We start from the raw sequence: 26,339 nt of genomic DNA, 5'->3' as shown, positions 1-26,339 counted from the left end.
CAAGAAAAAATATGAGTCTAGTTTCTGGGAAAATTTATGGATCTTAATTTCGAGTTCTGTAGCTCAAGATAAAAATGATTTAGTGACTATGACACGGATGGACAGCTTGAATATTCACATAAGTAAATAGTGAAAATTATGGATGATGTTACTTACAAGTGTGTTATTTATACTAAGGATGTGGATGGAGAGGAGGAGGAGGAAAAGTAAATATATATATATGAATGACTTGATCACATGCCCGATTATAATCGATAAATGTTGAATTAGAAATGATATAATGTTTTATTTGGAATATTTATTATGAAATTATGCATATCGTTATAATACAAAAATCGTACTTGTGAGTTTGTATAACTAAATTTTAGTGACCATTTGTTAATTTTATGAATTTCATGATGTGTTATTTTATATGTATTGATGATAAAATCGTGAATAATGTAAAAACATGAAAATTGAATAAATGATCAAGTTGAGCATTACAATTCAGTGACAAGATGAATTGAAGGAAAAGACCATGGTTGGACCATGGCAACAAGTGATAAGTGATAGCTTCGGCTACACTTATCTGATCAATGACAAGTGAAAGTGATAAGTGATAGCTTCGGCTACACTTATCTGATCAAGGACAAATGAAAGTGATAAGTGATAGTTTCGGCTATACTTATTTGATCAAGGATAAGTGAAAGTGATAAGTGATAGCTTTGGCTACACTTATCTGATCAAGGACAAATGAAACTGATAAGTGATAGCTTCAGCTACACTTATCTGATCAAGGACAAATGGCAAGTAAAAAGTGGTAACTTCGGCTACCTGATCAATGAAAAGTGGTAGCTTCGGCTACCTGATCATCGGCTACTTGATTAGTGAAAAATGGTAGCTCCGGCTACCTAATCAGTGAATAGTGATAGCTTCGGCTACAAGTGACAAGTGATTTCTGTGTAAGACCATATCTGGGATAAGACATCGGTGTGATATGTGTATAAAATGTAAGACCATAGCTGAGCTATGGCATTCTAGTGAAAAGACCATAGCTATGCTATGGCATCAGTGATTGTCAGTGAAATTCAGTGCATACCGGTGCAGACCAATTCCGTAAGATGTTCACTAATTTGAAAAAGTTTGGTAAGTATTACATGGAATTATGTGACATAAGGAAATACGAGTTGATGAGACATGAGCATAAAACCCGATTGATGAATGAGTTCATTTGTGATTATATATTTCTACGCCTTGAGTGTATTATCCGTATGAATTGGTATTCCAAATGAGTTAATGAGAAAACTTCTAGTATGAAATAATCTAAGTTCGAAATGAAATATCATGAAAACGTACCTGAAATACATTGGTATGTCTTGTATATGCTATTTGAATTCATGAATGTGGAAAGTAAATGTATGTGGAAATAAGAGATGATGATATCTGTACATGGAATTTATTGATAAATACGTACATCCAAATTTATATGATAGATTTTAGTGTACATTGAAATTGGGCTCAATAAGTGATTTGGCAATTTAAATCGTGATTGGCAGGAAGAGTTAGTGAATTGTATATTTATGAATTGTTACACGTATTTGTCTGAAATACGAGGAAGTGATGGTAATTGATACATGTAAATTTGAGACTATGATATATATATAAAAACATGGAATATGTTTGATAAATGTGTTCATTTATAACTACGGAATTATGTACCTCATGTGTGTTATTTGCATAAAGATGATATTTCAAAAACTTTAGTGAATAAAGCTTAAATACGAAATAGTATGAAATCAAGACAAGTTGTTATGAAAATGCATTTAAATTATCTATAATTGTTTCGTGTTTCTCGGTAATGCCTCGTACTCTATTCCAGCGACAGATACGGGTAGGGGTTGTTACAATAATCTTAGACTAAAAAATTAAACTCATTTAAAACGCGAATCAAGCTTAAGCCCAACTCGATCCGACCTATTTTTTTAATTATGTAATATTTTATTTATAATAATTCTATATATTATATAATTTCTATCATAAAGTCAGATCTATGATAATATATAATATTAGAATGTAAACATTAAATTAAAAGTGGCAATATAGATAAGAATAAAATAGACTTAGTTAAAAATAGACAAATATAAATAGAGTAAGACAAAATTCGAAGCACTTCAATTTTGTTCTAATTGACGTGTGAATTTTATACATTACTCAAAGCAAACTGCTAAAATTTCGTTAAGTGAAAATCTATAATAAATATAGATTTCGAAGAATGTTCCTAAAACCACCATTAATTAGGTCTGAAAGAATACGTTATAAGAAAAGTATAAGAACTTACTTGTCAGCTTTCACCCGCAGGGTGTGAGCTTTTTATTGCCAGCACCTCGAGGATTATCATCTTTCCAGTCATCCCATGCCCTCGCCTTCTCTTGGGCAGCATCATCATCTTCATCATGTTCACTCTGTCCCAACTTCGGGCGGTCCTTATACCATGCCGAGTTAGCTTCTTCGAACATTTTTGCATTCCTCTCCTGCCATTTGTTCATCATTTCCATCTCTTTCAGACCAGCTTCCTCGATGCTCATCGTCGGCATCCTACAAGATAATTTGTTATGTATGACCGCAATCAGTATCTGCTCATCATCACATGTTAATTTGGCATGATATGGTGCAAGGTGTTTAACAAGAGAATTTGATGCTCAAAGCTCTGCATCATCCCAGAGAACAGAACAGAATATACATAAAAGTAGTGTTAGAGGACAGGGATTTACCTATGAAAAGGTTGGAAAACTTGGGCTGCCATCCTTTCCCTCTCACTTGTAAAGCTTCCACCTATAAGGCTTTGTGGTCCAAAGATTATTGGCTCGTGTTTGTGGTCATGTGCCTGTGAAACATTTGCCCTTCCTTCTATAACATCTTGAGCAAATGTAGCACACGTGATAGGTGGTGCAGGTTTAGTATATTGAGCCCGAGTTGCAGCATCACGATGCCATGCCTCAGCTTTCTTGGTGCGATCATCTAGGATAGCCTGAGAAAACTCCTTTTCCCCTTCCTGGTATACAAGGAAAAATATAAATGTACCAATGCATAGTCACATTAGAAAGTAGTTCATTAGGCTTTAACTTTCAAAATTGGAGCAAAAAAAGTAAGAAATGAATATGATGATTGCTTCAAACAATTACTTTTCTAAAACCCTGAAAAGAAAAACAATGAATCTTTTTCAGCACAAGTTACCGACTGAAGCTGGCCAACATCACTGGTCTAAGCAATTCACAAGAAATTGGTTATATTATCAGTCAGAAATTGTAACAAGTCAAGGTTGGTCCGATAATAAGTGAAAGGTTGTAGCAGATCGAGTAATTTATCATTTAAACAACAGTACAATGTTTTAGCAGATCGAGTAATTTATTGCAAAATCTCAAATTTTCTACAAAATCAATGATCAGTTGGACTTCTAGCAAGTATCAAGAATGAAGGCAATGCAAATTTATGGTTCCCTTTCTATTTATCAGAAATATCTAGTAACCAAACTCTTCAGTGGGGTGAACAGTGTCAGCCTCGGCATTGTTCATTTATGTTTCCCTTTCTAATGCCTAACAGCATAAAATGTTTAACTCCAGTGATGCCGTACGCCTCCTAAGTGGAAAGTATGGTGTCGAGCTTAGGTAGTGCTTAGCTTAAAAGCTTCGAGTCTTCTTGTGGTGTAAAATTTTCAGCACAACTCACCTCAAAAATGTTAACAAGGTAAAGAAACAAAAATTTTCAGTAAAAAAGGAGAGTCTAATTTAAGAAGAATAATACCTTTAGGTGTTTTTCCCTAATGCCAGAAAGCATCTCTTCTTCCTTCTTTAGCATTTCAAGCAGATCAAAAGCCTACAATTCGTGGAACAAAGATATCCCTATATGGTGAAAACACCTTTGAAGTAGTGACATATAAGACTAACCTTACAAATAGCCAATGAGATGGTGGTAAGCCAAGCCTGCACAAGGGGAATATCATTCTTTTAGAGAAAGCAGAAAGTTTTGTGGAACCAAAACAAGCACAAATAATATTTTCAACAATAAGCATTAGGTATAATATTTCAGTTCCAACTTTAACGCATAATAGATTTATTCTGACAACTAAATAACCAAAATAATTTTTAGCATCAGCTAGAGACTTCATGAAATAAGAAGGGCCATCCCAATTCAGTCCTAGTAATAGTAGATCAGATAAAAGGAAGGAAAAAAATGCTAACACTTACACACATCATATAAAGTAAAACTCAAGTCACAAAGCTTCAAATTATAACTTAGCAATGTATTACCTCACATGACATTTCAAACTGCTAGGCACCATAGTCAACCAGAACACAATTACAATTCTTGCTAGAAATTGCTTATGAAAATCGTACAAGAATTAGAAACAAACAGAGAAACAGTTCAGGGGGGATCTTATTCTGTAGTAGCCCTAACTAAACTTTCCCTGATCTCTGGTTTCATGAGCAGTAGCACAAAAAGTAATTCAAACGACAAACAAATTCAAAAGAAATCTTCTTATAGTACCTTAACTAAAACCTCCCTAAATCCTGGTTTTCTGATATAGTTGATATAAAAGAGTTGCTAGAGGTTCTTGTGCAACATTTCATGCAATAGCTTCTATAAGTTCCATGATTTTGCAGATTTTCAGATGATAACAACATAAACAGGAAAGTCTTAACAATAATGTCACATCTAGAGAAGAGTTTAAAAACCATTGTACGGATAGGACTAACCTCTCGTTCCTCCTCCCTGTCGTCATACAGCACATCCTCCTCTCCATGCTCAACAGGAGTGGATATGGCAGCAGCTTTTGTTGAACGCTCGCGTCGTTCCTTCTGTTCCTTTATTTCTGTCAGCTTTGCTTCTGCTGCTCTTTGGCGTTTGAACCGAGCAATCTGATTGCAGGCACAAAAAAGCACGTACACCACAACAGAATTTCCATTCGAATCTATGTATTCCTCCCCAAAAAAATACAAATCATGCTGTTAGCAGGAGTATACATAACTACCTTTAAGGCCCTTTGATCAGCAAAAGAATTTGATGCTCCTTGTACGGCGACTTCCAACTCTTCCTGTGGTACAAGCTCCATTGCCTCGCAAAAAGACATGAGCTCCTAGAAGACACCACACTTTCTATAAGTTCCAATTTACATACTAGATGGACTATAGACTACAAGTTGAAACAGATTAAAAAGTAAACAGCTATCAAGCAACACTATTCAGTATTATGACTAATCTTTCAACTACACTTCATGTTATGAACTAAACTTACTTTCAATTTTGCCTGTGAAGTTTTGAGAATCTGTATCCTATCGTCCTGCACAATATTTTCAGTCAGCTCTGCAAGATAAAATGGCACCTGAAATGAAAAAAAACGTTAAAACCTTGACGCTATGACATAACTACAGCATAATACAAAAATAAGTAATTCCAGAAACATTATGAAATAATTAGAAATCCAAATTTCAAATGGAGCTTTTTCTTTTTTGAAACTTAATGTAGATACTACGGACAACTGATTTATCAAAAAAGGAAAGGGAATTATAATATTGAAGATTACCAGAATATACTTGAGATTGGTGGTGCTAATGTCATCAATGGTCTCATTGATGAAAAAAGTCCTAGCTTGCTTATCATGTCCTCGCACTTACCCAGTGCCTCGCATCCTTTCTTTACCAGATCCTATGAATCCACGGAGTGCAAATTTTATCAGATAAGAAGGTAGTAAAGGGACATTGAATCAAGCATGAGAAGGGAGCGTACCTGATCAGCACCGGACTCCGTGGCCGTCAGATGGATCTTACTCGTTTGTTCGAAGAGAGCAGGCAATGGCATGTCCTCCATTTTGCTCTCACACATGGATCTATATCCAAAAACCTAGAAATTTCGCAAATTCATCGAGACAAAATTTTGAATTTAACAATTTGCGATGATTTTGATTTGAATGTACCATGTGTACATGTGTAATATACATGGACTAATTTTTAATATTAAAAATAAATTAAAAATATAATCTAACTATTAATACAAGGGTTTTAGAGTAATTTTACCGTAATTTTCCTCTGCACTAGTGCTCCATGTTCTCAAACCTTTCATGGAAAAAAATTTCTGGAATCCCCGCGACTTCACCGGAATGCCACGTCACTCCACCAAATATTATAATCATTCAAAAACATTTCGCCATGTTTGATGGATATTTTAAAAGTCAATTCACATTTTCTTTATTATCATTTAGATCGAAGAATATACAAAAAAATACATATAAGAAATGCAAGAGGAAGAATCTTTTGATGGAAATGGAAGCCTTCTAATTATTATTCAATGCAACATCCACAGTAGGGTCACACTTAGCTCATATTCTTCACATTTTTTTAAAATAATTTATTTTTTATTGATTGCTTTGAGTATAATCAAGTGCTGGGTTAATCCAAATTCCAAAAGCAGATCTCGGAATATACATATATAAATTACAATCATGGAGCTGTGAGTGCTCTTCTCTTTTCCATTTATATACTTCTTTTTTTATCATGTAAACAAAACAAAACTGATTTAATACCATTGATTTGCATATCATTTCCTCAACCAAGGAAGCAAATCGAAACACCCTAATAGTTCTGGACCCATTGAAGATTTCCTCTCTTTGTTTACAGATAATGCTCTTCGCCACCATTTTTGGTCAACCAAGGAGCTTTCGCAGGTAATAAATTGTATCAAATTGCCATCCTGTTTAAGTAAATTGAGTCTTCATTAACATTGTCAAGCATTAGGGTTCGATTTGAGTATTAATTGTTGGGAATTGGGATATTGTTAGGCTTTTAGGGAAGCAATTGAACCACATAGAATTGGTTTTTTTTTTTCTTTGACTTTAACTTTTCATGAGTTTTGATTATCCGATAAATGATAAATGCATTGGTCTAAGGTTTTTTTGTTTGCTTAACAGTGTTTTAAAAACCGAAACAATGTTTTAGGTGATTTTTCAGTTTAATTAATTTATTCGTCCATTTAATAATAATTAAAATGTTATAAAATTAAAAAATTTTATAAATCGGTTTAACTGCTGATTTTTTGTCCGGTTCGGAGTAATTTGTTTACAAATTAATTTAATTTTTTGTCCAACTAATATACTAACTTATTTTCATTCCAACCAATTTATCTAGTCCAATTCTAACAAAATAATGCGGTCCAACCTTAATACTTATATGGTTGATATTTTCAATATAATCTTTAGGTATTGGCTTGATTTATTATAGGTCTGGTAAGAGTTGTACTCTAAAGTCTACAACATAATTTTCCATATGGTCCTAAATCATTAAAAATGGAATTAAATTACACATTTATATTTTAACTGAAAAGTAGTTTCATAATAAATTTTCAATTCTTTTCCTTTTCCAGATTATTATTACAGTTTTAATTTTCAACTAATAAGTTCATGCATTTAAAACTGAAAGACACTTTGGAAACAATAAAATATTTCCAGGATTGTTCAAGGAAACATTTATTTAAGGTCTTCAAACTTTTTTCCTTGTTAGTATTGGTGACAAACCATCAGAAGAATTATTTAAAAAAAGTTGATGGGATAGCATGTGGGTTATCAGGTCACTGAAAACCAGGGAACAAGCCCTTCCATTCTGTAAAAGGTTTGCCCTTTTGTTTAACAGATTTCGCAGAGTTTTTCACATGTAAAAGTTCATGCTTTTGGTATTCCCTGATCATTTTATAAAAAGGATAAATTGCGACTTTGGGTTTTTTTTTTTCTTTGGCTATCCCTTACATGATTTCCATGGAAAACCAGCATTGGGGGCTCTACTTTCTAGCATTTTGTCTAGTTTTGAATTGAAGACATCTTTCAACCTTTTATTCTTGTAAGTTTTACATTATTCTTGTCATGGATTGTCCTGTTTTTATAAGGTGTCCTTGTGCTGCTTACTGTGTAGGATATTATTGTTCCTCCATTATTGTTATCCCTTTTTGTGCTCAATTATTTGTCCTTTTCTGAGTGACTATATTGCCATGAATATATCATATGTTTTCTTTTATGGGTCTGAATCAAAACAGTGAATGCCTGGAATTTCAGTTCCAGAGGTAAAGAAAGAAACAAGTTCCTCAGCTATGGATGAGAAGGGAATCTCTGGTTCATATCCAATTTTCTCCGAAGACAAAAAGGATAGCTTGTATCCAATGTATATTGGTGTTTCTTGTGCCTTTTTTGCTCTCAGACTCCTTACAGGACCCGAAAAGGAAGATGAGAAATGGTCTGAATCCCGAGATAAAATGCTTCATGGAAGTGCTCAACTCTTGGGATTGCTTATATGGAGAATCCAGAGAGAAGAAGCCAATGAAGCACAGTGCGAGCTTCTCCGAAAGCTCGAGATTGCTAAGATAGAGATCGAGGAGTTAAAGAAAAGGAGACATGAAGATGCAAAGGCAAATGAAAAGGTTGTGAGCATCTTTGCATCTCAAGAGCAAGGATGGTTAATGGAAAGAAAGTCACTTAGGCAGCAAATTGAGCTCTTTTAAATGAATTAAGAGTCCTTGAGAAAAAGAAAGACCAAGAAATCGATGACTTGAACAAAAAGTTGAATGAAATGGAGATGGTGGTGGAGTCTAAGGATAAGGTAATTGAAGAAATGGAGCAAAAGGGGAAGGAATTAGAAGAAAAGGTAATGGAATTTGAAAGTATTGCGGAAGAGTTGAAGGAAGCTGCAAAATGGGAAGCTCAAGAGCATTCTAATGAGCTTTGGAAGCACAAAACTGCCTTTATCGAGATCGTTTCAAACCAACGGCGACTTGAAGCAGAGATGGGGCGAGCCTTTAGAGAAGTTGAAGCTACAAAGCTGGAGCTTGATGCAGTCCTAGAGCAAAAAGAGGAGTCAGTTTTGTTGGCTCAAAATTTGTCCATGGAAATCGCGAAAATGCGGAAGGACTTGGAACAGAAAGATAAGGTCTTGTCTGCAATGCTGAGGAAAACTAAGTTGGATACCGCAGAGAAGCAATTGCTTTTGAAGGAGGTTAAAGTATCAAAGACAAAGAAGAAACAAGCTGAACTAGAAACAGAAAGGTGGAGGGCAGTATCTGAGTCTAGACATGAGAGACATTCATTGAAGGCCATGTTTGCTAACCAAGCCAGTGCAAAATTAGATGCTTCCTTTGGTGCCAAAGAGGTTTCTAACTCTGCCAAAACCAGATCACTGCCGACTGATGCTGGTTTTGAATATGACCTTTCAGAGCTAAAAACAGACCCAGCGATCTGTTCTCCTCTTATGGATTGTAACTCCCCAGAAATGAGTGAGGATTGGGGTAAGAACAAGATCCAGTCAAATGCTTAACTTGTCATGAACTTAAGATCATTTTCTTTGTTTGTTCTGTGCTTTTATTCCCCCTTTTTGTTTTTCTGTTCTTGCATTGAAGCAGTGATGACAACTGATGTCAAAAGGTTGGAACATTGGGTTCGAGATGAAGCAGAAAAGTATGCAGCTGTCATTGAGAAGAGGCATCATTTGGAACTGGATGCCTTTGCAGAACAAATGAGACTGAAAGATGAGAAGTTAGAGGCTTTTCGTTGGCGGCTACTGAGCATGGAACTAGAATCAAAGCGGATGCAGTCCCATGCTGAAGGATTGAACCAGGACATGTCACAACTGAGACAGGACAATATGAAATTAGAAGCCTTGCTACTGGAAAAAGAAGAAGAATTGGACTCCTTGAAGGAACAGCCTTTGAGTTGTCACAAGAACAACCTAATAAACTTATCTCTGCATGATCCAGCATTATTAACACATGATACAGTTTGGCCCAATGTGAAGATTATAAAGAAAAAATCAACCGACAAGGAGCAAGAAACAAACACAACATTGCTTGATGAGTCTCAAGAAATCCCATCAAACAAGGAGACCAAAAACATCAGATTGATAGTCCAAGTACCCGAAAAGGAATTCAAAGAACAGAAAGAAACTCCTAAACCAGATCCAGTCGAGAAAGAAACTAATAGTTCGGCACTAGCCGGTTCAGTTGAATTACCTAGGCAGTCATTGAGTAAAACCAAAAGTACCCTATGGAGGATGGATCTTCAAGCTCTTGGAGTTTCCTACAAGATCAAAAGGCTGAAGCAACAACTTCTCTTGCTCGAGAGGTTAACAGGAAAGCAAGAAACTGGAGAGGACACGGAAGGAAGCAGCGACAATGGGATGAAAGGCTTTCTATTGTCTATATCTTTGCTAAACAAACAAGTCGGCCGCTATCAGTCCCTTCAAGGGAAGACCGATGATCTCTGTAAACGGATGGTAAGAAAGCTTATACTTTTCTGCTTATAGCCAATACAATGGTAATTCCTGTTTTCTTATCATTTTTACCGATTTCAATTTTCAGCACGACAATGACATAGACGTGAACCAAGGAGATTGTAGTAGTACTAAAAAAAGCAAAGGAGATACTAGAAAACTAGAACATTACCTTGAGGAGACATTCCAACTGCAGAGATACATGGTTGCAACAGGCCAAAAGTTAATGGAAATTCAACCCAAAATAGTCTCTGGGTTCATCGGGGTGGAGCTAGATAAGGTACATACCATTGACATGAAACGGTTCTCCGATAATGTAAGATCTTTGTTTCAGGAAGTTCAAAGAGGTCTCGAGGTTCGTATAGCTTGAATCATCGGAGATCTTGAAGGGACATTGGCTTGTGACGGAATGATACGTTTTAGAAGGTAATATCATATCATATCATGTAAGAGCTATAATACCAAGTTCTTCCTTGAACTCTGTATTCCAACATATACAAGTTAGTCAATACAATTTACTGCAACATGAATAATTTTGAATTTTACTTAATTTTTTCGACCTCCCAAATGATAAAAAATTTGTTAATATACTTCAAAATGGCATTAGTTTAATAGTTCAATTCTAGAAGTTTATGATTTTGCCAAAAGAAAACGCTGTATAATATATGTAGTTGTTTTTCTGAAGAAATCAGATAAATGAATCTCTTGTGTCCTTTTTTTTTTTTTTTTTTGCTTGTGTTGGAGTTAAAGTTTTAGGCTTGGTTTGATAGAATGATGGAAATTTTTAAAGAAGAAAAACATTATTAATTTAATTATTAAATTAACAAAATCTTTGTAAAGCTAAAAGCACTTCACAAAGAAATATGCAAAAAGCCCACTAAACTGTTGGATAATCATAAAACAACAAATATGGGCTCAGCCCTCAACACATACATATAAAAGGAGACATTTCTCTGTTGATGGCCGAAAATTTTTAAGGTTATTATATCAAATAAATCATTTTTAATATATTTAAAAGTGCTTATATGAAAAATAGGTATTCAAATTATGCAATTTTTTCTATTTAGGTTTTTTTTAAAAAAAACCTCCGAAATTTATCAAATGATGACATGTGTCATTTTTAATTAAATAAAATATTTAAAATTAAAATTACTTTGTTAAACCGATTAAGGATACTTAACAAAATTTACTTTGTTGTTAGAAAGTTTAAGATTTTGACCATAATATTACAAAATTTTATAGATTTATAGATTTTTATTGAATAATAAAATCTAAATGTTTAAATTTTTTATCATAAAAAATACATGTTTTTATTATCAAATTTATGTTTTTAAACCTCCTATATAAATATATTCTCTTCCAAAATTTACTATAATTAATACTTATAATGATTGACTTTATTGAAACGGTTGATATATATATATATGTATAATTAAACCAATAACCTCTTAATCTAATAAGTATTGAAATATTATTCAGTAACATTAAAATTTGAATCCCAAAATAAATTTATAATTGGAAAAGGGAATAAAATAAATTATAGTGTGATTCCATATATATATATATAAACAATCTCATTATAGGTTTTGATATTTTTTTTACACAATGCTTATAACTATCTGTATGTAACGCCCCTAACCCGAATCCGTCACCGGAATAGAGTTACGGAGCATTACCGGAGTTACCGATTCATTTATCAGATATTTTATTAATCCGATATCTTTTCTTTTCCACGCTCAAGTCTCGTATTCAAGCCATCCGGATCTTTATAAAGAAATTTGATCGTCGTTTTCATTTATTTCATGTTATAATACATTCAACTAATGCTCTAAACAAAATTATCATTTTACCCCTAAACTTTTAATTAATGACGATTTCATCTTTAGGTTAAAATAAAATAAAATTATTTCAACTTAATCCTTATTTCCAGCCGTTATTCTCACACAATTTGATAACAACCTATGAATTCTATAAAATGTCAGAATTTTCCATAATTTCAACACTTTTCAATTTAATCCTTAAAACATGTTTTTCCCTGATCTTGAGCTAAATTAATAATTTCATTCAATTTTGTAATTTAAATAATAAAATAATCCATTTCATGCAAATTGGTCATTTTTAACATTTTTTTTACAAAATTACCCATAAAATTTTACTTTTATTCAATTTAGTCCATGAACCTAAAACATACAAATTAGCCATGCTAGCTGAATATTCATACATATTTTCCTCCTCCTCCTCTCCATTCCACATCCTTAATTTATATAACATGCAACAAGTAACATTATCAATAATTTTACTATTTACTTATGCATATTCAAAACTGTCCATTTGCATCATAGTCACTAAATTATTTATATCTTAAGTTACAGAACTCAAAATTAAGATCCGCTAATTTTCCCTAAAACTAGACTTACTTATCTTATTACCATAAAATTTTCAGAATTTTTGGTTTAGCCAATAAATACAGTTTATTCTTTAAAGTTGCCCCTGTTCTGCTGTCTGACAGTTCCGACCCTTCTTCACTAAGAATTAATTATCTCATCGTACGAGATTCAGATGATGTTCCCGCTTATTTCTATTGAAAATATACTCTTTAAGGATTTTAAACATATAAATTTAATCCCTTAATTATTTTTTTCCAATTTTTTTATGATTTTACAAAGTCAGAACAGGGGAACCCGAAATCATTCTGACCTTGTCTCACAAAAGTTATTGTATCTCATGATTTACAATTCCATTGCTTACATAATTTATTTTATAAGAAACTAGACTCAATAAGCTTTAATTTCATATTTTATTCATCCTCTAATTCGATTTATACAATTTTTTGTGATTTTTCAAAGTTAAACTACTGCTGCTGCCCAAAACAGTTTTAGTGCAAAATGTAGATTTCCATTTTACCCCAAATTTCACAATTCATACAATTCAGTCATTGCTCAATTAACCTCTTAATTAAGATAATTTTCTCAATTAATACTTTTTCTAGACATTATAAGTTATTTCATAACTATTGAAATTTAGAATTTCCACATAAAACTCTAACTTCAAACTCTTTTACAATTTAGGTCCCAAACATTCACTTTCTATTCAATTCTTTCAATAAAATCAGCATATAAACAATTTAAAGCTCTAATTCTATGTCAAATCATCATATACTTCTAGCACATATTCATAGAAACTTTCAATTTCTTTCATAGAATCAAAAACTAATGAATTCAACAAATGGACCAAGTTGTAAAAGTAAAAAAAAACACAAAAATTTCAAGAATTAGTCAAGAATTGAACTTAATTGCAGTAAAAATATGAAAAACCAGCTTAAGGGAACTCTTCCATGGTGTTTTTGCTGATGAGACTGCAGAAAAATAAAGAGAAATCTAGATAATTCCACTTTAGTCCTAGCTTTATTAAGTAAATTTTGCAATTTTCTAATTTTGCCCTTATTTTCTTGGTGATTTCATGCTCTTGCCGTCCAGCCCAAATAGACCTTGGGTCTATTTCCCTCTTAAACCCTCTTTCTTTTATCATTTAAGCTATTTAATCATTTCCCACAAATTTGCATTTGATACAATTTAGTCCTTTTTGTTCAATTAGCTATCAGTACTTTAAAATTTCTTGACGAAACTTTAATACTAACTTATTAACACTCCATAAATATTTATAAAAATATTTATGGCTCGATTTAAAATTCCCGAGGTCTCGATACTTCGTTTTCAATTCTAATTATTTTAATATATATATATTTGTACATTTCACTATGTCAAAAATTTTCCTAACTTCACATTTAACTTATACTCACTAAATTAATAATATTTTCTACTCATTTGTTGGATTTAATGATCTCAAATTACTGTTCCGACACCACTGAAAATTAGGCTGTTACACTGTAGCCCATTCCTAACCCATAAAAATAAAAATAATATATTTCAACATACTCAAACTCACATCTTCCTATATTAGTAAGTAATATAATTACATAGGTAGTTACCATTTGGACCATCTTCATAAAATAAAATAGATCTTTGCCATCTTTGATTATTGCCAATATCACAAGTTTTGAGTTCCAATCCAGAATTTAACATAAAATCAAATAAAATCTCGTTTTTAGTTATTCCATCAAGCTCACATTAATTTCACTAAATCTCCCAATGCTTCAACCACAAGGCTTTAACTAATTCCTACTTAAAAAGTCGTTACTTGTTAATTATGTTCCATCACCAATTGTTCCCTTTAAGTTTAATCGAGGAACCCATTGTTCCCTTTAAGTTTAATCGAGTTGAAATTTAACCGATGAAATCAAGTTAAGTTGAGTTTAATTTAATTAATTATTCGAATGTTTGAATTTAAATTAAATTTGTTAATAAAATCTCAACATTATTGACAAAAATTCATGTTTTGAGTCTTTGAGTATTCAAATTTAAAATTTAATATGGATGATTGCCACACATGGTCGGTATTTCATTGGCAAAATTTTGGGAAATTTTAATTATGCCTCTCATATTATTTAAGATTTTTAATTAAAAAATTTAATTAAACGTTCCAAATATTTTGAAAATTGACCCTAAAATTTTTGGAATTTTAAATTAGACTCCTAATTTTTTTTGAAATTTTTAGATAAGTCCTCTCAAAATTTAATGGCACATTCCGCAGTTGTCGCCTTGTGTGGATCTCCAATCCCCTATGTATCGTTGTCATGTCATGTATGAGATTAATTTAAATTATTCTGATTCTTAATCTGATTAGTACTTTATTATTATTCATACATATATTTATATTTATATTTATAATTGTATTATATTTATACTTGTAAATTCCCTAAAAATTAAATTAGATTTGATGGGTGTATAGCACCGCTAGAGGTTAATGTAGGGGGGACCAACATGCCAACCTAATTCAATGTTGATATGAGAGGGATATATTTATAAGAGAATAAGAATAAATATGGTCATCTGTAGAAAGGTATGGGCGAAAAAGAAATATACATAAATATTGGACCCCAAAAATTATAAACCCATGCATGCATGGCATGGACTAAAAGGCAAATACTACAAGATGTGATATACCAAAAAGATCATAACTGTAGCTGTTTGACCCTCTGATGGTGAGATCAATGTCTCACTCGCATTTCAAGATAAATACCAGTACCACGTACGTATTGGTGTTAATAGAAATTTGGTCTATTTCTTCTCTCAGTCCCTTCACTCATCGCACTTCTGAAATTTAGTGTTTGTAGTTTTATATAATTCAGGAATTTAATGGATCTTTTTTACAATATTATCCATTGGATTTCAATTATTAAATTAAAAGAATAAACGAATTAAATTACTAGTATTGAAAAATAAAATTACTAAATTTTAAATATGTGAAAAGCTTAGGGACTTGAAAAATAATAAGACCTAATAGTTTTTAAACGTTCAAGTTTTTGGCACCTGAACTTGGCAACATTTCCTAACTTGGGTCCCTAAAGTATTTTTTATCCATATTAGTTCTAGAATTTAACAACTTTTCTAATTTTAATCTATGTGATAACGTGACACTCTAAAATTATATCACTTTATCAAAAAATTATATCACTTTATCAACTTTTTGTTAATATAAATTTAATATTTTTTTAGATGTCGATATTATTATATGAGTCGAAACCGTGAAAAATTATCAAGATCAAGGACTAATGTGAAAGAAAATATTTCAGACCTGATGCTTACAACGGGTTTAACCATTATTTTATTTATGTCATTAGACATTCGAATATTTCTACCAATATTCATAATTGTTTTTCATGTAATGTCATTTTTCTATCGATTTTTTAATTATTTCTCAAGATATTGTATCCATTAAGTACATGATTATCAAAAGTCTAAATTTGCCAAGCCACCTTGAACTACCAATTTGCAAAATTCTAAAAGAAGGCCCTAAAGTCTGCTGACTCACAATAAACCCCCCACCCCCCCAAAAAAATTGCTTTCATGTAGGGTAAAGATCACGTTAGTAATTTAATAATCACTTTTTCTTTAAATAAAAAATAATTTACATTCCGGTCAGGTGACTCAACCCATTTAAAAAGTAAAATGATTTAGGTAAAAATAGAGGCTCAAAAATTAGATTTGGGCTAAAAAATAAAACTTGTTTTCTAAACAGGTCGAGTCTCATGTAAATTTTTTTAGCCCAGCCCTAGCTCGACTTGAATTTACAAAAAAAAACTGCTGCTTTTTCCTGTTATTTTCCTTGTTTTGCTGTTGTTTTGTTTCACTATTATATTACTACTATTTTATTGTTATTATTTTAGATATTATATAACTATTATTTTATTGTTAATTTTATTTCTATTTTAAAAATATTTACTTATTAAATTATATTTATTTTGATATTATTTAATTATAAATAATTTTATTAATTTATTTTTAATTTATATTTTTAAATATATTTAATTAATAGAAAAAATCAGATCTAACTTAAATTTTAACACTTCTATTCAAATCAGTTACGGACAAAATTTTAAATGTATTTTTAACTCAAATCCAAACTTAAAATTATATCGAGGAACGACCTGACACATCTTCACATAATATTGTTTTTTTTTTTATGAACAAAATACTGTCGTCGTTAGGTAAAGTTGAGTCGAAAATTTATTCTCTGACGCAGTAAAGTCGCCATCATATCAACTACATGCCTTAATTAATTTTTTAAAAATCTTTTTTGTCTTCTTTAGGAAAGAAAATAGTTCGGAATATTCAAAATATCCGGCTCTTTATAGTTTTTGCACACCTTTTGACCCCCCCAACATTTTGCTTTTAATTTATTTTATTAATTATATTTATTCTTTTAATGACATTATTACTTATATTTATTATATTTATATAAAGGAATAAAGGGGAGTTTTTGGACCGTTTTGTGATTTGAATGACGTGTATTATAACTTGACCTTATGCCTTAAACTTACTTTAACAACTAGCTTAAGCTAAGGTGACTTTTCCAAAGATATCGATCTCAATTTCTTAAACTAATCAATGACTAATGATTTTACCCATTCCATCAATCAAAGCCCCCCAAGATTTTTCTATATGTGGAACCAAAGGGATTTTCGCTATATTTTCTTGGTTAAATTATACTTTTGATTTATTTCTTTTCCAATTTTTGAAATTTAATCAATCTTTTCTAATTTCAATTTTTTTCCTTTTCTTTTATTTAATCAAAGTTGAATTAATAACATCTATTTAATATTTAAAGGTGTTATTTAAAAACTAAAGATTGATAGAATATATTAAAATTTAATGAAAATAAATTATCATTATTATCAGCCTCATTGAAGCCAGAACATTATGGAAAATTTTCATTGTGCTCTTCAAATTTTTGAATATTTTAATTAAGTCTTTCAAAATTTTTAGAATTTTTAATTAGATCATCCAAGAAAATTAAAAATCCTCTTTAATCCTCTCAAATTAAAAAAAAAAAATTAAAACCCACAATTTGTTTTTAATATTTCAATAAGTCAAATAATTTTAGTTAGACTCTCTAATTTTTTCGAAAATTTTAATGAGGTGCCTCAAAACTTAGTGGCACATCCTGTCATTAAATTGAATATTAATTTTTAAATCAAACATGTTACTAAATTCGAGGAAGAAAAAGTAGGGACTAATTTCAAATATCCAAAACCTACAGAGGCTAAGAGCAGAATTAAACCTGTTTTCACAACATCCGAACCGGTAAAAATAGAACCTTGGCATTTTCTCGTGTATATGAAGCGCCAGGAGCGTTAACTCACATTCATCGGCATCTACTTTACCCACTCTTTTTTTTTTTTTTTTGTTCTCTCTATAAACTTTGAAACCCATTTTATAAATCTAAAGAACTTGTTACTATTTTACTGTGTTTGAAAACCTTTTTTGATTTGATCAGTTTTTTAGAGGAAAAAATGGGGTCAGTGGCAGAGTTCGAAAGTGAAACAACCCATACACCAAAGCTTTTACTATATTCGTTTCCAAGTAAGGCGGCGGAAGAGCCTCCAGGTATCGCGACGCCGCCGATCCATACCTCAGCTTCGATTCCATTCCAGTGGGAGGAAGCGCCAGGGAAGCCTAGGTCTTGTCCCGCCGCTGAAAGTCAACCAAAGCCACATACTGCAAGATGCTTGGAACTGCCTCCGAGGTTGTTAGCCGAGGCTAAGGTTGCTAACATGCCGTCTCCAACGACTGTCTTGGACGGGCCTGATTCGGGTCGGGTTGTGTCTCGTACCTTGTCGTTTCGGAAAGGCGGGTCTTTTAGGAGCCCTGATAACAAGAGGTTGAGTAAGGAGAAAGTTCTGTTCGGGTCGAGTCGGTGGGGGAGTTTTAGAAAAGCTGGACGAGTTGTTCAGGGAAGTAGTTTTGACTCTTCAGATCCTCCGATGGTTAACGGCCGTGATGGTGGCGGAAGTGGCGGCGGTACGCAGGTGAAGATCACGAGAGTTAGGCGGAAAGGGAGCCTGTTGAGCCTTACTCAAGCTAGGTCACACGTATTGGTAAGTACCCGAAACCAGTACTTCATTCACTGATTAATGAATATCCTTGAAATAAAATTACGTTTTATGCAATATTTTAATATTTAAAAAATCCACATTAAATTAAACATAAAATATAACTAAACCAAATCGAATTTTTATATAATTTTAGATCATTTCATATTTTATATTCATGTTTAAAAAGTGAAAAATTGAAATTGCAATGATTGTGAATATTTAAATACATTAAATATTGTCTAAAAAAACCCTAAGAATCCATAGATAAACTTATCATATAATGCATTTAGATTGTTACCTGTTACTGTTGAAACTGATAATTTGATCATGCTATTCACAATAGTACTACTTATTGCCATTATCTACCAAATTAATTAATAAGCATTTAAGAAGCCATTTTCAACCCCAACGTAATTCAAAGGAATGTTCTTCGGACAAGATTAGTTATTACTCTTATATTAGGTTTAAAACTTTTCTCGATAAAATAATTTTCGATTTAAAGATTTGGGGTAATAATTAGTAGTAAAAAATTATATTAAAAATAAAATTTTACTATTATTGAATTAGATTAACAATTAAATTAAGAATCGATTAATATATCTATTTGAATACATGAATTAAATTTAAAATTTTTAATATTATTACCAAACCTGTAATAAATTCCTTCATCGATTACCTCTAAAAAATTAGTGGCTAGAATCTGTCTAAAAAAAAAACTATTAAAAACAATATTCCCACATGAGTTTTGAAAATATGCAGTCTTAGGGTAGGAAATTATGCTAATAGATATACTTTTTATTATACATTGACTTCTTATTTTCTATACTACATACATGATGTTCATTATTACACGTTCTCTAATTGTGCAAGACACTGTTATGTAATAACTGCAGGCAAGCATTTATGAAAGCTTTAAGCAAGTGGTCCCATGGAGACGTGGAGAAGGGAAAATGAAGAAGAAGGGCTCCTGAACTCATTACCCACCGTTTGATCTTGTGAGATTAGATCAGTCTAACTCTTGTATAGGGAAAAAAACAAAGAACATATACGTTATATTATATTATATTATATTTCAGGGTATTTTACAATATATTCTGTTTGGTCAAATTTCATGTAATAATGAATAGTTTAGAACCCTAAGCGGCTAAGCCTTCTTCACACAGTACAGTGTGAGGTTCATTTGGCTGTTCTGTTCCTCATAAATCATTTGATATAAAGCATTAATGGAAACAATTTGTTACGACAAATATTTAAGGTTTTGGTGTGCGTATATATATATATATATATGAAATTTCGAGAGCAGGACCAAGTTGAGAATTTTGTTTAGGGATCAACATAAAAATTATAAAATTTTAAGGGTAAAGATAAAAATGTGTTAAAAAATTTAAAATTGAAGGCATAATTTTCAAATTTAACCATTAATATTTATTTTTTCAGTTAAATTTGATCTTCAACCTTCAAGAAAAAGTCATATTTGACGTCAACATTTAAGAAATAGTTGAATTGTTAATATGACAATTCACATAGCAATCAACATATACTTAAAGCTTTTTTTTTTTTAATTTTTAAGTTCTTGGTTGGCATGATATATAAGCTAAATATCATGTCAATATAAAATACACGTGGACTATCATGCGTGTTTTAATTCATATTTTAGTTTAAAAAAGTGATTTCAGTCTTTTCTAAAAAGTTGAAAGCTAAATTTAACTCAAAAAGAATAATGAACAAATTAACAAAAAATGTAAACATTAAAAGTTAAATTTAACATTTTTTCTAAATGAAATTATATTAATTTTTTAAATGTATTAAAAATACATTTCTTTTCATTTAATCAAAGTTGAAAAGAAATAAATTGAATATTTTAGTATTTGAGAGGAGCTATAAAACAAATATATCCATTAACGCTAAGCAAGGTCAAGCCCCTACCTATGCTTTTGTTTGAGAGAATTGATGATTTAGGCTATTAATCTGATTTAGTTGATGTCACGAGTTAATTAAACATTAATTTAATTGAGAAATAATTTTAAAAAATAATCGAATAATCTAAACTCGTAATTAATATGAGACTTTGAATTTAGTACGTGACTATTCTCAAAAGTCTAAGAATTATTTCGTTTGATTTTTGAAAAATATTTTTATTTTCATTTTTTATTATTTTTTTAAAATTGAAGAATACATTTATCAAATAGAAATAAAATTTTATTTTTAATAATGAAAACATGTTTGGTTATTTTTTTATATAATAAATACATAAGAAATAAAATAAAATAATTATACATTTATTTTCAACATTTCCGTTTTTGAAAAAAAAAACATTTTTAAAATTTTCAGCCCAATCACATTTATTTTCAACAATGGTTGGGACTCGACGTATACATAGAGGGAAAGGTAGCTATGGTGAGTGGAATAATGACACAAAATAAAAATTCTTAGTAATCGACTTTGACACTCAAAGGCAGCCTTTAGCTTTGGTGGACATCTCAGTCAAATCCAGAAGTAGCAGCAGTTCAACTCCTCTCCTTCTCTTCCACCTTCATCACTATCTTTTATTAGTTAAAAGCAAGCTCCATGATAAAGTACAAAGACATGAATAGTTTCATAAAGTATACACGCAAAAACATATATACCTATACATATAATGGCTACCAATACTTCATGCCATGAGTGTATATTGGAGCATGCACAACGAACCAACCCTTGTCTCTTTATCATTTTATTTTCTTAATTATCCCATGCATATTTATCACATTGGAGCAGTCTTCTTATACTTATTATCCTCATATAATATATATTGTCTATTTCTTCATGCAATAATGGAAACCCTTGAAGGTCGCAATATGCTAAAAATCATTTGATATTGATGTTAAAAAAATAAATAAAGCCGATTAAGTCTTAATTTAATTGATATCGGTATTGTTACTAGTGCAGGAGAACGTGGGTTCGAATACGCTAAAGCACATTATCCTCCTATTTAAGGATAAAGGAGGGATTATGGACAATTCTAAGTATTGTATCAAAAAAACAAATATGATAAAAATTTATAATAAGATTAATGTGAAAAAAGAAAAAGAAACAAACCAATAACGACAACACTTGATTGATTATGTTATCAATTATATATTTTTATATAAAATTATATAATGATAAAATTCACCCTACTCCAATAGAATTATATATATACATAATTTATTATTCTTGTTTTTCCATATTAAATCTGACTGATACAATGGTTAATTTCACCCTATCATTAATTTTAAGCTTCTTAATGGACATAATTTGGTACCTAAATTTGACACATATTTTTAATATGGTACTTTTTTTTTTGGTTCAATGTGGTCCTTAGATTTAACAAAAGTTATACATTTTAGTACTTGAAGGTAATAATATTAATTTTTTAGTGTTTAATTCAGGTTTTAGAGTAAATTTGATAAAAATTCATAATTAGTTATTAAATCAACTCTAAAACCCAAATTAAATCACATTAATTGAATCGTATTTGACAAATTAAATGTAAAATTAAACAAATTGACAATTGACACTAATTTTATTCTATTAACAAATAATGAAAAAAATCAAGCCTAATAATATTAATAATTAAATTTCACCAGATTAACCCTAAAATCTAAATTAAATGCTAAAAAGTTAATACTGTTATCTTTTAGTATCAAAATATATAACTTTTGTCAAACATAAATGCCAAATTGAATAAAAAATAACACAAGTAACTCATTAAAAATATGTCGAACTAAAATACCAAATAATATATTAAATCTTATTATCAATTTCACCCCTCCAAATCAACTTTAGCTACTTTTCATTAGCCAATATTTCTTCCTCAAAAATCTGATCGGCAAAGTCACTTATATAATCAAATCTAACAATTTGCACATTTAAAAAAAATTATTACTTTTTTTTATATGAGTGTAGTATCAACAATTTTTTATTTTTATTTTTATATAATGTATAAAACTATTCATAGTCACTCCTCAACCCTTAAATAAGAGGATAATGTGTTTCAGTATACTTAAACCCACATCCTCTAATACTGATAACAATATTAAAACTCAATCTGCTTTTAAACATTCTTTTTAAAAGCATTGTAAAGTTGAAAGAATTGAATGGAAACCTGAATGTTCAAAAGAAATAGCAGTATATACTGTATAAAGTATAATAATAGTATTATATAGCCGGAATTTTATGAAGATAACATAAATGGAAGCATCTTAATAACTTTGCAATATTGGGGTTTTGTTCAAAGTAAAAAGCAGTCAAATTCAGCTGCCTTTTCTCCTAACTTTAGGAAAAAATTGAAGATGCGTAGGATATCCATTATCATCCGTGATAAGGTCTAAGGATATGGGAATTTGAAAAGGTGGTATATTTTTTATTTAACTTTACTGATTTGATATTCCAAACATAGACTTTATAAATTTTAGATTTTGGTTTAAAATGTTATGTGCAAAAGAATTAGCTTGAATTGAGATAATATAACTGTAATGGCCAATTTTTGGCCCAAACAAACAAGCAAAAAATAAAATTCACATAACCAAATTCTAAGTTCATTTACAATGTTAAACAGCCCAAAAATCAAAACTACCCAATTACAATAACTAAACCTATCCAAACTCAATACCCAAAACCAGCCCAAATTAGAACTACCCAAACCTAAGCAATTTTCAGCAAAGAAAAGTGGTGATGAACCCTAGCCGTCACCCCACCTTGGCCACCTACGCCACTACCAGTTGTCTGCCACCAGCACACTCACTTGCCTCCACCACTCTATACCTGCAAAAGAAGACAAAAAAAAAGGACAGCAAAGAAAAACACCAAAAAATAAAATTCTTTGTATTTTTTCTTTCGATTTTGGGCTATATAAAAGCCCTATGTTCCTTGTGCCATGGGAGAGGGGGGAATCGATTGTATTTTGGAGAGAAGAAATTGTATTAGAGGGAGTTGTATTACAGAGATTTTTGGGAGAAATCAAAAGGAGAAAATAAGTTCAAAAGGTGTTTGTCATTATTTTTATTTATTTATTTATTTATTTTTTATATTCTTTCTATTCGTTCGTTTTATCTATTTTACAAATATTTTTAACAAAAAAAACTTGCAAAAAAAATATAAAAAAGGGAAAGAGGGAAGAAGTTACCGGTGTTCAGTTTTCCAACATCGTGGACGACCGAGGAAGCCACCGCCGAAGATCGGTGACCGGAAACCGAATGGATTCTTGAGTTCTAGGGTGCTTCTCATTAATTTTTGAAGGTTTTTGGGTCGTTTTAACCCAAAATCTGGGCTCTACTCGAGAAGAGAAGCGAAAAAATACCTCGAAAGATTTTTTCGGCCACCGTGGACGGCGGCGCCGCCGTCGGTGGTCGGTGACCGGCGTGACGGTTGATGGCCGGTCCGATGACCGGAGGAGGGGAAGGGTTGAGAGAGTTGAGAGCCTTCTCTCTATTTTGAAAAATGAATGTAGGGTGGTAGGGTGATGTTTTAACTTTTTTTTGTTGTTTTTTTTTTAAAAGGGTTTTTTTTATGATAAAAAAAAAGAAAATAAAGTATGGTTTTAATTAATAATAAAACAAAATAGTATGGGGAAATAATTTTAATTAACAATAAAACAAAATAGCATGGGGAATGCTTTTGATTAATAATAAAACAAAGTAGCATGGGGGTTGGAATCAGCTTTTTGCTTGGGACCATGCATATTACCTTTAATTGGGTAATTTACGCAATTGGTCCCCTCCTTTGTGCTAGCCTTCAATCTGGCCATATTTAAGTTTTTTATATTATTTTAAATTGGCCCTGCAGTCTGTGTGCTATTTCAATTTGCCCCTTTTGCGCGGTATTTTAAGATTTGGGGCATTTTTAATTTTAGATCTCGGACATTTATACGCAATTAATTTTAGCCCAAAATTTTGTTTCAATAATTTGTTTTATTTGCAAGTTATCTCTTGGATTTTGTTTCTTCTCTCAATTAAGTTTTAGTTATTCTTTTTAGAATAAACATGTTTCTACATATTATTTTGATTTCATACTTTTGTAATTATTATTTTTCTCTTTTCTTTTTTTTACGTGCATACCTGTTTATATGAAATACCTTTATATTATTATTACTACTATATGTATATATTTATAATATTACTAATAGTTTATTTTTTACATTATTATGTATATACCATGTAAATATTTTAATATTATATTATGTATACATTATATATATATCTTTTAATATTGTATTTTTATTGTTTTGCATATGCCCTAATATTATATCGTTTATATTTTTTTTTATTTCCCATATTATCTTACTTTATATATTTTTAATTATATCATGTATATGCTACTACTATATATCTATTTATGTAGTATTATTAATAGTTGTTTCTAATATTATGATTATTTCTAATATGTATATATTATGTATTTACCTTCAATATTATATATCGTATATTTCTAATACTATTACGTTATTACTACTATTATATTATTATTATATTTTTACCCATTACTCTTTAAATACACTTATTTTACCTTTTACTCTTTGCTCACTATATATATTGTTTACTTATCTATATATTCACATACATATATATAATTTCACACATCATTCCAAAATTTTTACTTGTATTATTACTATTAATATTATTATTATCTTCACTATACTATCATTCTTTAGTCTTACATAATGATTGTTTGTTTATTTCTAGTTTTTTTAATCTCGAATATTTCCTAGCTTATTCGTTATTATCTTTTTATTCGTTTTATTCATTTATTTGTTACCTCGAAATAAATTTTTTTGCAAATAAGGCAATGCTTGGTGTTTGGAAATTTCGAGAAAGCAGTGCCCCTAACTTATTGGGTTGCCTCTTTTCTCGTTGAATTCGAATAATTAAGTACCCTTCTAAGTTTTTTTAGAGGTTTTCAAAATGCAAGCCACTATCTTGGAATTTCAAAGCAATATGTCCTAACTTATTGGATATAGCGTTTTACTGTTTCGAGATAGGAATTTCAAAAAAGGGATAACTTAATGTCAATACTTTGACGCTAGTGAATCCCAATTTTCAAAGTTAAAATATTTTAAGGAGGACTACATCTTAAAATTTTTTTTCTTTCGACATTAAAGACATTTGATAATCAATTAGGTACCAATTTTTGGGCGTTACGAGGGTGCTAATCCTTCCTCGTATGTAACCGACTCCCGAACCCGTTCTTTTATTTCATGGACCAAAACTAATGATTTTAAAACCAAATGTTTTAAAGGTGATCCAATCACATCTAAAAAGATTGGTGGCGACTCCCGTTTGCGTTTTTAAAATCGATTCCCATTTTCCAAAACTAGATTTGAAAATGGTTTCGACACTTACAATTATTGAAATAAATTATTATATTGGGATGTAATCCGAACAATAAATAAATATAATAATGAATTTTTTGAAAGTTTTTAAATTGACATAATATTTAGAACTACCCATAACTTATCTAACCTTTAAATAGGAAATAAGCGTGTTTCAACATGATTGAACTTACATCCTTTTACGCTGACAATAATGTCAATACTAACCAAGTTAAGACTCA

At 30.8% G+C, this 26,339-nt stretch overlaps 1 protein-coding gene, 1 long non-coding RNA gene and 2 pseudogenes across 2 annotated transcripts; 2 read left to right on the top strand and 2 right to left on the bottom strand.

Annotated features, from left to right (window-relative positions):
• Positions 1–2,099: 2,099 nt before the first annotated feature.
• LOC107929590 (PP2A regulatory subunit TAP46-like) lies at positions 2,100–5,942 on the bottom strand (annotated as a pseudogene).
• Positions 5,943–6,549: 607 nt separating this feature from the next.
• Positions 6,550–10,821, top strand: LOC107929589 (golgin subfamily A member 4-like; annotated as a pseudogene).
• A 7,192-nt stretch (positions 10,822–18,013) lies between these two features.
• On the top strand, positions 18,014–20,017 carry LOC107929504 (uncharacterized protein At4g00950). Its single transcript, XM_016860941.2, has 2 exons — positions 18,014–18,773; positions 19,664–20,017. Exons 1-2 carry the CDS (start codon positions 18,189–18,191, stop codon positions 19,739–19,741), a joined length of 663 nt encoding a protein of 220 aa, XP_016716430.2. The 5' UTR covers positions 18,014–18,188; the 3' UTR covers positions 19,742–20,017.
• Positions 20,018–23,227: 3,210 nt separating this feature from the next.
• Positions 23,228–24,275, bottom strand: LOC107929541 (uncharacterized). The gene is made up of 2 exons (XR_001692844.2): positions 23,917–24,275; positions 23,228–23,555 (listed from the first exon to the last, which is right to left on the bottom strand). It is a non-coding gene; the product is annotated as an uncharacterized lncRNA (long non-coding RNA).
• Positions 24,276–26,339: the final 2,064 nt, after the last annotated feature.

Source organism: Gossypium hirsutum, chromosome A12 (genome assembly GCF_007990345.1).
Source record: "Gossypium hirsutum isolate 1008001.06 chromosome A12, Gossypium_hirsutum_v2.1, whole genome shotgun sequence".
In the NCBI taxonomy this organism is placed as follows: Eukaryota; Viridiplantae; Streptophyta; class Magnoliopsida; order Malvales; family Malvaceae; genus Gossypium; species Gossypium hirsutum.
This window is presented reverse-complemented; position numbering and strand designations above follow the sequence as displayed.

Bases quoted from the DNA above. Each gene is read 5' to 3' on its own strand.
- LOC107929504 (XM_016860941.2), top strand. From the start codon at position 18,189: ATGGGGTCAGTGGCAGAGTTCGAAAGTGAAACAACCCATACACCAAAG. The intron at 18,774-19,663 runs GTAAGTACCCGA...TAATAACTGCAG, and splicing joins AAGCTAGGTCACACGTATTG to GCAAGCATTTATGAAAGCTT.